General features: G+C 49.0%; 1 protein-coding gene across 4 annotated transcripts in view; it reads left to right on the top strand.

The window, feature by feature from the left end:
• Positions 1-7,560, top strand: part of AP2B1 (adaptor related protein complex 2 subunit beta 1) — a 61,989-nt gene extending 54,429 nt beyond the window's left edge. For 2 of the 4 annotated variants that reach the window (XR_014519962.1, XR_014519963.1), the window contains 3 exons: positions 3,176-3,330; positions 4,133-6,984; positions 7,216-7,560. Coding sequence is in view for 2 of the 4 variants with exons in the window: in XM_083479214.1 (XP_083335340.1) it covers positions 3,176-3,330; positions 4,133-4,207 (230 nt within the window). In the remaining 2 variants the exon portion in view is untranslated. Of the gene's footprint in view, positions 1-3,175; positions 3,331-4,132 lie in introns of all 4 variants that reach the window. The other 2 variants (XM_083479214.1, XM_083479213.1) reach the window with 1 other exon arrangement.
• Positions 7,561-12,564: the final 5,004 nt, after the last annotated feature.

Genomic DNA, 12,564 nt, shown 5'->3' with positions numbered 1-12,564 from the left:
GCGCTACCCGTGTCCCTGCTGAAGTCTGTTAGGAAGCCCCTATTCCCTTTCCAGAGCTACAATTCCCAGAGTTCCCTGTGGGGAGGTATTGATCATTCAGTCACTTTGAGAATTGTAGCTCTAGGAGGGGAACTGAGGTCTCCTAACGACCCTCAGCATCCTTAACAAACTACAGCTCCCAGAATTCTTCTGGGGAAGACATGACTGTTTCAAGTTGCATCGTAGCGCTTTGAGTGTGCCAAGTGAGTATGGTGCCAGTCACAGAATATTAATTGCATGTTTGAAATAGTGGGATGGACTGCTTTTCTAGAACTGGTAAGCTATGGCCTTGTGGTGCTTGTTGCTTTAAGGAATTGGCTTTCTCGTGCGCTGCTTTGACAGGCTCTGTGTCTGGGAAGCGGCTTACAAATCCATTAGACAAATGGACCTTCCTGTTTGCCAGGCCATGTACTCTCTCTCTCTCTCTCTCCCCCCCCCCCTCCAACTTTAGGCCTGAGGGATCTCTAATGCTGTTTGTGCAGATTTAGGCAGCGGAAAAAGGAGCCGGCGTCAGATCGGCAACTCTTTGGTCCCCTGCCCTGTTGTCCGAGGGCTCAGCACCACTCGGAGCAGGTGCCTGCTTATGAAGACAGCGGGGCCCCTCTGCCACTGGTCACGTGGGCCTGAGCCGTTTTGCCTTGTGTGTTAGGCACTGCCGGGCAGCGTTGCCTAGCAACGCTTCCTCGTTCCCTCCGAAGCTGACATCAGCCTTGGCATGAGAGTGCCGGGAAGCGGAGGTTGGGGTGGCGGGGGGAGCTGGCATTGCTACCTGTGAATGAAAGGGAAGAACTCCGAATCTCCCAGCGCACGCCCTTCGTAGTATTTTTCAATGGCTACTCGCCGCAAAGGCTAATGCTCCACAGTCGGAGGCAGTGATGCTTCTGGAAACCGCAGGAGGGGAAGATGCTCTTCTGCTCAGGTCCTGCTTGCGAGATTCCCTTTGGGGCATCTACTTGGCCACTGTGAGAACAGGATGCTGGGCTAGATGGACCATTGGCCTGATCCTGCAGGCTGTTCTTCACTTGAGCTGCTGACTGCTAGGTGCTGCTGGACAGGATGTGGTGCCCCATGGAGCTTTCAGGCGCTGCCAATTTTGGATCACCCTCCCTGGTGCCTGCCAAACAATATTTTTCTTCGGCACCCTGAGCATCAAAAGTGCTGACATCGGCTTGTGGTTTTCTTCCAGCATCCGTAATTTTCTCTCATTTGCAGGCTTCCGGGGGCCGCGTGGTGGTAGTGTGCAGGGCCAGAGGGAAAAGTCGGTGGAGCACTGGAAGCGACTCTTACTGTTTTGTAGTAGGCTGTCTTCTAGCCTCTCCAAACTCAGAAGTCTCAATAGTGTAGTCTGCATGAGTGTGTGTGTGCACACCCACACCCACACCCACACCCACACCCTTTTCCATCATACATCATGCAAATAAGAGATGCAATTGTAGTTCAGAGACACATTGGTAAGCAACAGCACTTGGGTGCAGGGATTCTTGTCCCTGTGAGGCATTATCCATCTGCCACAAACACCTCTCTTTTACAGGGGAGGTGTCGTGGTTGATCTGGGGTTGGCAGTGACCACTCATAAGTTAACGTACTGGACACTAATATTACATGGTATTGTGTTTATGTATATCCTGCTTCCCCACATCCCCTAGACAGGAACTCAAGGCAGCTTCCACAAATTAAAGCAACACAGAAAATATAAAAAGCTGAAAACAAATAAAAGATAACCATCAAAAATGAATTAAACTCTTAACAGAATTAAAACAACACAAAAAACTAATCTATTAAAATACGGTTAGTAAGAACAGCATGGAAAAGGGCTGCCTGACATCATTGTGGTGTCAGGCATTTAACCCACCTGCCAAACCTGGCCCACGAGGAGAAGGCCATATAAGAATCTGATCTGCCGGCCAGATCGAGCCCCCCTCCCACTGGTTGCAAAGTAAGGGGTATGGGTTTTTGCAAAATTGAAAGTTTTTGCCACACCACCATCCTATAAACTGAGGATTCTGGTTTACTGTATTTTTTGCTCTATAAGACTCACTTTTTCCCTCCTAATAAGTAAGGGGAAATGTGTGTGCGTCTTACGGAGCAAATGCAGGCTGCGCAGCTATCCCAGAAGCCAGAACAGCAAGAGGGATTGCTGCTTTCACTGCGCAGCGATCCCTCTTGCTGTTCTGGCTTCTGAGATTCAGAATATTTTTTCCCTTGTTTTCCTCCTCCAAAAATTAGGTGCATCTTGTGGTCTGGTGCGTCTTATAGAGCGAAAATACGGTAAATTTGGGGAGTTGGCTTTTGCTAGGCGCTAGTCCCCTCGCAGGGTAGGATGAGGTGGGCTTGGCGAGTTTCGCGGCCTGCTCCCAAAGCCCCATGATTGCAGCCTGCTGTGTCACCAGCTGTTTTGCAGCTGCATTTTTAGGTGGGCTGTGCAAGTGTCATTTCCCTGGATAAAGTTGTGTGGAGGGAAGGGGGCTTTAGCCCTGGGAAGGGATAGGCACTTGTGTTGTGTCTCTGTTTCCACAGCGACCAAAGACAGGGAAGCCCATCAGATTGTGAACATGGTGTGTGTGTGTGTGTGTGTGTGTGTGTGTGTGTGTGTGTAGATGAGTGAGTGAACCTTGTATGACCCCCTGCAACCAGCCACTCCAGAGTATAGCTGGGTGTGAGGCATTGATCTGGCCCACCCGGCAGTGCCTTCCACATTCTGCACCTGGGGAAGCCCAGCTCCCGTGCTGAGAAGGCCTGCATAGCCAGCATTTTGTGGGGAGGATGCTGTGTCGCAAAATGTGGAGTTTCCTGGCAGTTAATGAGAGAGTTGCACGTTAAGCAGAGCTCTGGGGAAGTGAGGCTAGTCAACGGTGTGAGGATGTTTCTTAATGGAACTGCAACTGAACAGCACACAAATGTTTCCGGGGGTGAGCTCTTTATGTCTCTCCTCTGTGCACACCCACTCACGCACATCCGGCCTCCGGAGAGTGTGTCAGGAGCAGTGCACAGAAGAAGAGTCCGCTGGATGAGGTCAGGGGCCAGTCTAGCCCTTGTTTTCACAGTGGCACCCCCCACCCCGGTGAAGCACATTACTGGCTTGGATCCTTCGTGTGATCTAATGAGGTTTTTCTTCCTTGTTTGCCCTTCCGCCCAGACACCGTTTCCAGCAAGCTCCAGAACAACAACGTCTACACCATCGCCAAGAGGAACGTGGAAGGACAGGACATGCTGTACCAATCCCTGAAGCTCACCAATGGCATTTGGATCTTGGCTGAGCTGCGCATTCAGCCAGGGAACCCCAACTACACGGTAAGACCCCCAATGGCAGGGCCGGCCTGGGAATATTTGGCAGAACATGCACCAGACACTGGTGCTGCCTCCAGAGCCGGACAAAGCAACCTAATGGTGGGGCCGGCCCTGTGTCTGGGGGAAGAAAAGGCACGATAAATATCTGCCTTCCAATTTATTTTTTCATTGTAGAAAATCTCAAGGTGGTTTACAAAAAGAAAAATCGGTAAAAGCAATTAAAAAGAACAATTCAGATCATTTAGGAAAATTGAGACCCGTTCTAAACTAAAAACATATCAACATTTAGCATGTCTGGGTAGGCATTTCTCAACAGAAATGTTTTCAGCAGGTGCCGAGAATTGAACAGCGAAGGCACCTGGCTGGTGCCAATCGGTTAGGAGTTCCAAAGTTTAGGTGCCGCGGTGCCGAAAAATTGATTTTGTACAACTGTTGAACGAATATGATGTGCCCCTGTAACAGTGCCAGTTCCGCAGATAGAAGCTGTCGAGTGGCAAGGCGATCTTGCAGGCAAACTGGTCCAAAGTTGTTTAGGGTTTTACATACTGATAGTAACACCTTCAGCATGACCCAGCCGCCAGCAGGTCTTGGGGCAGAAGTGTTAAGGGCTGACAGGGTCTTGCTCGAGTCAGCAATTATGCCGCAATAACTTGTAAACCTCAGTTTGGGGAAGGAGGAGGGAGGAAAACGAAGGCCTTTGAAACCTGTCTCAGCAACTTTATGCACTCCCCCCCCCCCACCTCCTAGGTGCCTTCAAATAAACCAGCCCCCTTCCCTTCTTCTCATGCCTCCTTTTCTCCCACAGCTCTCTCTGAAATGCCGAGCTCCCGAAGTCTCCCAGTACGTCTACCAGGTCTACGACGCCATTTTGAAAAACTAAGCCCGTCGAAGGCGCCGCCGCTGCTGACGGCCGGCCTCACCGCGCAGGGAAATCGGGACGGGGCTGACTCCAGACACTCTGCCGCCCCCTTTTTGCCGGTGCAGGCCCAGAACCCTCTTGGCGTGGGGGGGAGGGGGAAAAAAAGCTCTGTGTTGTTGTCTAAGATCTCGGTGCAACGCGCTGAGGCAAAACCAAGGTAGCGAGTAGTGTCCACGTTGCTGGTAACTGTAGGGGGGATGTTGTCCCATTTGATACTTTTAGCATCTGTGAGGAGTTTGTAACCACTTTTTTTGCACCACCCGTTTTTCTTTTTGTAATATAATTTCATTTTCCCGCCAGTCCCGTTGCCACGTCTTGTCTCGCTCATCCGTTCCCCGTGGGGCTTCTCCATCTCGTGCCAATGCTTTGCGTTTTCTTGAACCACTGTAGGCCTCTAGTTGACACTTCAGAACATGCAGTCTCATTTTAAACACTCGAGAGACACATACATGCACACACACACACCAGCTCTGCCCAGCCTGAGAAAAACATACACATCGCACTTTATTCTTTTACATTTGTGTACTTATGATGATGACGAAGATGATGATATTATTATTTTTCTGCAATTAAACCAGCTGTCTCAAACAGGCGAGGCTGAAGGAAGGGGCATCTGAAAGAGACCAGCCTTGTAAGAAAGAACACTGAGTATTGGTCAATTTGGTCTTTAGGAACTGGCACATCGTCCCCCCTTAAATTTGAAGTGTGCTCTCTCCCCACCCTGGTTGAAAATCCTGCCTGCTGCAAACATAGCAGTCTTTCCTGACCCATGGAGCTTTTCAGCATGAGCAAAGGACCACCCAGAGCTGTGTCTTCAGCTGGGAAGAGCCTCCGTTTCTAGGGAAGCTCAGGAGGTGTGAAAGGTCAGAGAACCAGCTCCAATATGCGCCTGCATGCTTCTCACAAAAGCTGCTTTCCGGGGCTGCATTTAATGCGGCTGCCTTTCCTGATGGTACGGCGCATGTTTGGCATTATTAAGGAAGTGTGGGGCCCTCTCCACCGTAGGGGCCAAATCCTTCCTCAAGGCCGAGTTGGGGGCAGTCGAAGAGGCACCCAGTTCAAACTGCTGGCTGGCACCTGTTATCGAGGGTGGTGGTGGTGGTGGGGCATCTGTGGCTCCTCTGGAAGGTGTCGCTGGGCTCTGACTCCTATCGGCCCTTGCAGGCAGGACGGCTGATGGTCAGGGAAGGTGGGAAGATGGAGTCCAGCAATATCCAGGGAGGGAGCGCGAACATTTTGCCTACCCCTAAACTTAAATGTGCCCCATTACTGAGGAAAGGTTAAGGTGGTCCTCCCTTTCATGCCCGCTTTCCTACTGCCACCTCCTCGCTTCACCTTAGGGTGCAGATCCTCAATATCCAAGGGCCCTCTGTGCATGTACAGTGTTTGGATCAGCGCCTGCTTCATTCACCCCCCCCACCCTCCCGTTAGCTTTCGGCAGAAGATGGAGGCGCCTTCCTTCTTCTGCAAGAAGGAGAAGAAGAAACAGGAGAAGAAACCAGGGATGGCATTAAGCACTGAGGGAAAAGGGGGTAGGGTGGGGTTGATCCAGCCAGCCTCTTGCTGCTTCATTGGCCCCGAATCCACGACACGGGTCCGGGTCAAATCCAGTGGAATTGACAGGAAAGCTTATTCACCAGAACCGAGCTGGGCAAGGGGGACAGACAAGACTGTTGGGTTGCCATCACTTAAAACCAAAAAAAGACCCTGACGGGGGGACAGGACATTTAGAGGGCAAAAATGTGCCAGCCGACTTCCTTTACTGCTGCTTAGAACCACAAAGGAGCTTAGCTCCCCCTAGCAAGAATCATTGACATATAAGGAATCCCATAAGAATAATTTTCGCGGTGATGGCTTCGTGGCTGCTGTCTCCCCGGGATCTTGTGTTGTGACCCTTTGGGAAGCGTCAGCCAAGGAGCTGGTCTCCTTTCTGAGGCTCTGAAGGCCCCAAGATGGCTGTCCAACGGGCTCCCACAAGCAAGCCATGGGGCAGCAGCCCTACACAGGAGCCCCACCCTAGGGGCTCAGTAACTTCACTTTTGCCACCTTCCTCTGATTGCCCAAGCTGTGCTATTGAGCACCAGCGCATGGAGAGGGGGCTGTAGCCTGTGGTGGACTATCTCCCTTCAGGCCTGTTCTTGTGAGGAAAAAGTCAATGTGGCTGCCGTTTGGGTTGCTGCTGCTGCTGCTGAGCTGCTCCAAGAAACAAAATGGGATCTCACAGCAGTTGCTGTTTGGGGCAAGGAGATTTGGGGAGCATAGCTCAAGCGTCTTAAGGGTTGAGAAGGCCAACAGTGCCTCTGAAATGTTGTCGTTTGGGGCCAAAAAATCTGCAGTAGTGAAAGGTTTGAACTTGGAGGCCAAGGTAAACATTTGGGCCTGGTCCCCTCTTCACTCTCTTTTTTGAGCACAAGGCTGCAATTACTCGGCCTTATTGAGGTGTCCCAAAGGGGCTGTGTGAAGCCCCCTCTGGATCGTAGTTTGAAGCACCCTGTGGCCCAACTCTCTTTTTAAAAACAAAGGAGAGACATAACACACACCAAGTGACTTTTCCTCCCTGCTGTGTCCTTCAGGAGGTAAAGAATTTAGTGCATCCCAAAAAACCACTTCCATAGCAGTTTCAAGAATGGGGGATGTGAAATTCTTGAGGGAGAGATGGGCTGGTGGCAGTAAGCTTTGGGTAACTCTTCCGACTCAGTGTTGGGCCGCATTCAGATTTCAAAAGCGTTATGATGCCAGTTTAAATAGCCGTGGCTTCCCCCAAAAGATTCCAGCCGTTTGTTAAGGGTGCTGTGCGTTTTTTGGGGGGACTCCCCTATTCCCCTCCCATAATTCTGTGTGAAGAAACGATGGACTATTAAACCACTCCAGGAATTGTAGTTCTGAGGGGGAGTGAGGGGTGGTGTCTCCTTACAACTCTCAGCACCCTCAACACACTACGGTTCCCAGAATCCTTTGAGGGAAGCCAGAGCTGCTCAAAGTGGCATCAAGGTGCTTTAAATGTATGTTGTGATTGTGGCCTCAGTGGTTCCCAGCAACACCACGCCCAGGGAAAATGGAGCTGCTGAAGATGGAAACAAAATGGCGGGTGCAAGCCCGGGACTTTCCAGAAATGCACCATGCCCCTGTTCTCTCTGCCTCTCTGCTGGGCCTCCTGCCATGTTTCTTTTTGTCTGCATGCTGTGAAGTGTGGGGTGGAGGGTACTTTTTGTTTTTTTGCTCAAAATTGCTGCATTCTGAGGCATTTGACTGTGGGGGGGTAGGGGGGTGGAATGAAGCTTTGCCTTGTATCATCAATAAATGTCATTTACACAGATCTGGCTGCCTGGCGGTGGTGCTTTTGTTCAGGAGGAGGGTGGGACAAGGCCCTAGACTTGCCAGAGCAGGGGACTGAGGTGCAAATGCGGCCGGAACCCTGCCTAATTAGCCCATGTCTAATGGCAGTGGCCTGATTTAAAGACAGGTGTTTCCGCAGTGTGACATTTCATGTTTCAAGCGTAAAGAATTGCCAGCACAGGCTCTGTACCTGCATTCCGAGAGCGAAAGCAGAATCAAAATATCACGTTAACGTCAAAGGTAGAATTTCCCTTGAACGTCAGGCTAGAAGGGCAACTGGTATGCATGTTATGGGTAGTGTTCTGCGTTGCAAGTTAAAAGCCGGCCTGTCCCACCTGCATGCATGCCTATTTGCAAGGGGCCAGGCGAGCTGTAAAATGTGCTGCAAGGTAATGCCTGATGGTCAAGATATTCTAATGGAACATGGTGTGGATATTTGTAGTGCAGTTCTCATCTTTGTAATGTGAACATCCAGATCTTTCCTCACACCCATTTTGCAGAGTTCCAGTGATTGCAGGACAGGGAGGGGGGAGATGTAAAACAGCAAGACAGTTCTCAAAAGTTTAAGCGGAATCAGAAATGGTTTACCCCATGTAGGGAGTAGAGATGTGAAGGTCAAGAAGAAGAAGAAGAGCTTGGACTTGATATCCCGCTTTTTCACTACCCTAAGGAGTCTCAAAGCGGCTAACAGTCTCCTTTCCCCTCCTCCCCCACAACAAACACTCTGTGAGGTGAGTGGGGCTGAGAGACTTCAGAGAAGTGTGACTAGCCCAAGGTCATCCAGCAGCTGCATGTGGTGGAGCGGAGACACGAAAACGGTTCACCAGATTACGAGTCTACTGCTCTTAACCACTATACCAGGGGAAAAAATGGAGGGTGGGTCCCAATCCAACTGGTTTTTGGTGGTTCTGAGATCTCTGCTCCCTGCATCCCCCCCCCCCGTTCAGGAATTCTGGGGGGTTTTTAGGAGGGTGTCAGAGGAAGAGCTTCCTGCCCTAAGTGAGCTGGCAATTAGCTGCGTGTTGGGCATGATTTGGAAGGCGGTTGCACTCAGATCAGAGACTGGCACAGGGAAGCAATGGTGAGCCTCCTGAAGTCTGGAAATCCCACTTTGTTTCTTGCTAGGCAGCGAATGAATTACCTGGCCCCACACTGCAATGACTCCCCCCTCCCATGGAAGCTGATTGGCAGGAAGCACAAGAGTAGACCGGTTGATCCTGCAGAGATGCAGCAGGGAGGCCCCTCACAGTGGGTGGGTTCTGTGGAACCAAAGCTGTTTTGTTTAGCACCCTGAGTGGTTAGCCCAGGGTAAAAGGGGGCCAGTTCTGCACCTTGAGCCCCCGAACCTCTTTGACACCCTTTGCTCTTCATGCCCTGCCCTGGTGAGATGAAAGCTCCCACTACAGGGAAGGGAAGGGCTTTTTATTATTATAGATATATAAAAGCCAGGCTCCCAGGTATTGTTGCAAAAGAATCCCTGTGGCTGCCTGTCTCCCTCTGCTTTGTTCCTGCTTGTGAATACAAGCAAGTGCCTTCACTCCCTTAAAGGCTTCCGCTCAGGGATTTGGCTGCACTTTCTTCCTCGCCTCAGATCGTCTTGTGATCTCAGCCTCTGCCTTGTTGCTACTGCTGCTGCTGAATCCTGATCATTCTGCAGGCGTCCAGAGTCCACCGAGGTGCCCAGCTGCTGTGGAGAAGAGTTTTCCTCCTCACATGTTTTCTCTCTCTGTGTTGGCAGGAGGATGCAGAATTCAGAGGAGAATTCAACTCCATAAGAATCTCTCCCCACCCCTTTTAAAAATCAAGTTTCTAGTCCATATTGCTGACGTTTGAAGTCAGGCGTGTGTGTATTCTGCCTTTTAGAAAATCCTCCTGAGGTAGAATACAACAGAACAAAGATGCACATTTATAAAAATTACATTGCTCGTTTCTGTTTTGTATTGGGATGTATTTGTGTTGGGATCTAATTTATTGTGGTACTCTGCCTGGAAATCTGACCGGTGGTATATATTTACAATAACAATTCACACTAAAGCCACAAAATACAAAGAATAAAATGTAGCGGTAAACTGTATCAGAACCGAAAGCCACAGTGATTAAGATTATGGTGATGGTTCAAAATAGCTGAATGGTACCAAATTGATCGAAGCTGATCCAAGTGGAATGTATTCCAGAGTGCTTCAGGTTATAAACGGGGTTTTTTGGGGTGTTTGTGTTTGAGGACAGATAAAATCACTAAAACACTAAAAGTAGAAAAGTAGAAGATTCTCTACTTTTGCTTTGTTGGTATGTGCACAGTTTTGATTCCTTTCGTTTAAATTTTGTTCAGAATGGGCTGGTTTGGTTTTTTCCTGTGTGAAACCTCTGCTGATGTCCCATTCAGGTCTGGTGCCAGATTCCCCAGGGCAAGTCAGGTCAGGAATTTCAGGACCATGGGTAGTTTCAGGGTCACAGATAGGTCCAAGGGGCTGAGAGCAAACAAAGTCTTTTTAGGCCTCTTCCCTCCACCCACACTGCCTCTTATTTAGAAATTAAGGGATACCACACAATGTAAGCTTTTGAATTAACATAATGAATTTGAATTAATATATTAATTGCACCATTGCCAAAAAATATGCACAAATGCAAAAAAAACTTTAAAATACAATGAGCACTTATTTCTGACTGCAATCAGGTTTTCCCCCCCACTCCACCCAAATTTTAATTTTCATCATCCAAAACACTCTCTTTTCTCTTAAAGAACCAAATAGTCTACCTAAAAGACACAACAGTTTCACATGAGCCAGACCACATTAGGGCATAATTTACAATGCATGGCTCAGTCCTGAATATGTGAAGTAATGGTATCTGCTCATGTGCAGAATGCATCCCACCTTTGAGTAATAGTAATCAGCTTCTCATGTATGAAATTAAGAAAAATATCTTCCAGGTCTGAGGAAGGATGAGGAGTCCGTTGCTGTGATATCCAAATAGGCTCAGAGGCCAAACTTCATTTTTAAAATTTGCTAAGCAGCTCAGAAAAAAAGAAACGATGGCACCAGCTTTTTTCCTCCTTTCAGCATTCAAGATATTCTGAACTTGAACCAGGAGAGTGGGGGCTTCTTTGAAGCAAATCCACAAGCCCTTTCTGGTGGAAATAACGTGGAATTCCACGTTCCTCTGATTTACCTGCAGCGGCAGCTTTTAATGAGTGAATGCAGGGAAATAGTAGCACCAAGGTTTTGGTATATGCTCCCTGCTGAAATCAAGGGGCTTCCATCAGTGTTGGCATTTCACCAGCTTCTGAAGTCAAAACTAAACTTTTTATTTTATCGCTTTAAGTGGGGGGTGCTTCAGATGTTACGCTTTTTAATTGTTTTACTGTATATTTTAATTAAGGATGTCTTTATGCCTGAATGGATTTGTTTATTGTGTATTTTAATTATGTATTGATTTTGTGGTTCCAAACCACTTAGAATACATTTTTGCATGTAAGTGGTATAATATAGTAGTCCTCGTCGTATACAGACCGTTCTCCTAAGAATCAAGTAAGGTTCCAGTCCTCATGGAAGGGCTGATTAAAACAGGGACATAGGAAGCTCCCTTATGCCCTGAGTCAGCCCTAGCTTGAAGATGTCTGGGGTTGAACCTGAGACCTTCTGCATGCAAAGCAGACGCTCTACCACTCTAGGATTCCAGTTCTGTGGTTCTGAAGAGAGGGCAGATAGAAACAGGTTCACAGGCCTTCCACTGAATCAGTCTCTTGGCCCATCTAGTGCAACATTGGCTGCACTGACTGGGGGCAGCTCTCCAGGGTTTTAGGCAAGGTGATATTTCCCAGCCTTGCTTGGAGATGGCAGGATTTGAACCTGGGACCTTGTGCATGAACATCAAGTGCTCTACCACTCAGCAAAGGTCCTTCCCAAAACAGAGCAGGCTTGGTAAGTGACAGGCTTAAAAGCAATGCAGCAAATTTCATTAACTGGGCAATGATTTGAACCCAGGTCTTCTCGGTCCACTATGCCACACCTGTTCTCCTGACATGCCCATTTAAATAGATTGGCTTCTCCCCAGCCACCCACCCCAAATCAATAGCATAACCAAGGTATGGACTGAATGCTGGAGGGAAGCAGGTCTGGGCCCAGGCAATTCCTGGATGGGTGACATGCTCAGAGGCCTCATGATGGATGAAAGGCAGGGCAGAAATTAAAAAAAAACACCACCACCACCACCAACAACAACAACAAAGAGAGAAAATGTAACACAATTCCTGGAAGCAGGAAGGGTGGGTCATGTATAAAATTATGCATGGAATATAAAATTTTGCATGGCTTGGCGAAAGCAGATACGGAAGTTTTTCTACCCCTCTATCAACACTAGAGGTTGTGGACATCCCAGGAAGCTGAATGTTTGAAGATTGAGGACTGATCAAGGAAAGGACTTCTTCACGCAGCGCATTGTTAATTTGTGGAACTCCCTCCCGCAGGAGGCAGTGATGGCTGCCAACATGGATGGGTGGCTTTGAAAGCGGATGAAACAAAGTCGTGGAGGAGAGGAAGGTCCTTGGCTACTAGCCACAATGGCTATGCTCTGCCTCCAGGATCAGAGGCAGCAATGCGTCTGAATACCAGGTGCTGGAAACCATAGAAGGGAAGAGGGCACCTGGTTGGCCAAGGTGCAGGATTCTTGGCAGGATCTTCTTATGCTCAGCTTCCTAAATACCCTGTGGCCGAAACACTCCCTCTGACCCGGCTGATGGCTGGGAATGCATGGAAAGCTCTCCTCTGACAGCATCATCCAGCGACCCTATAGGCACCCTATAGCACCCACAGCTGGTCCGACGTCCTTCTGAGCTTTATGGCCCCAATCCACACCTGCTGCTCAAGAGATAACTCACAGAGGTGAAACTGTGAAGCCTTTGGCTGTTTTCTCTGTGTGTCTGTGCCTCTCTCTCTCTCTCTCTCTCTCTCTCTCTCTCTCTCTCTCTCTCTCTCTCTCTCCAG

The sequence above is a fragment of the Podarcis liolepis genome, assembly GCF_965112155.1.
Source record: "Podarcis liolepis genome assembly, chromosome: 16".
In the NCBI taxonomy this organism is placed as follows: Eukaryota; Metazoa; Chordata; class Lepidosauria; order Squamata; family Lacertidae; genus Podarcis; species Podarcis liolepis.
This window is presented reverse-complemented; position numbering and strand designations above follow the sequence as displayed.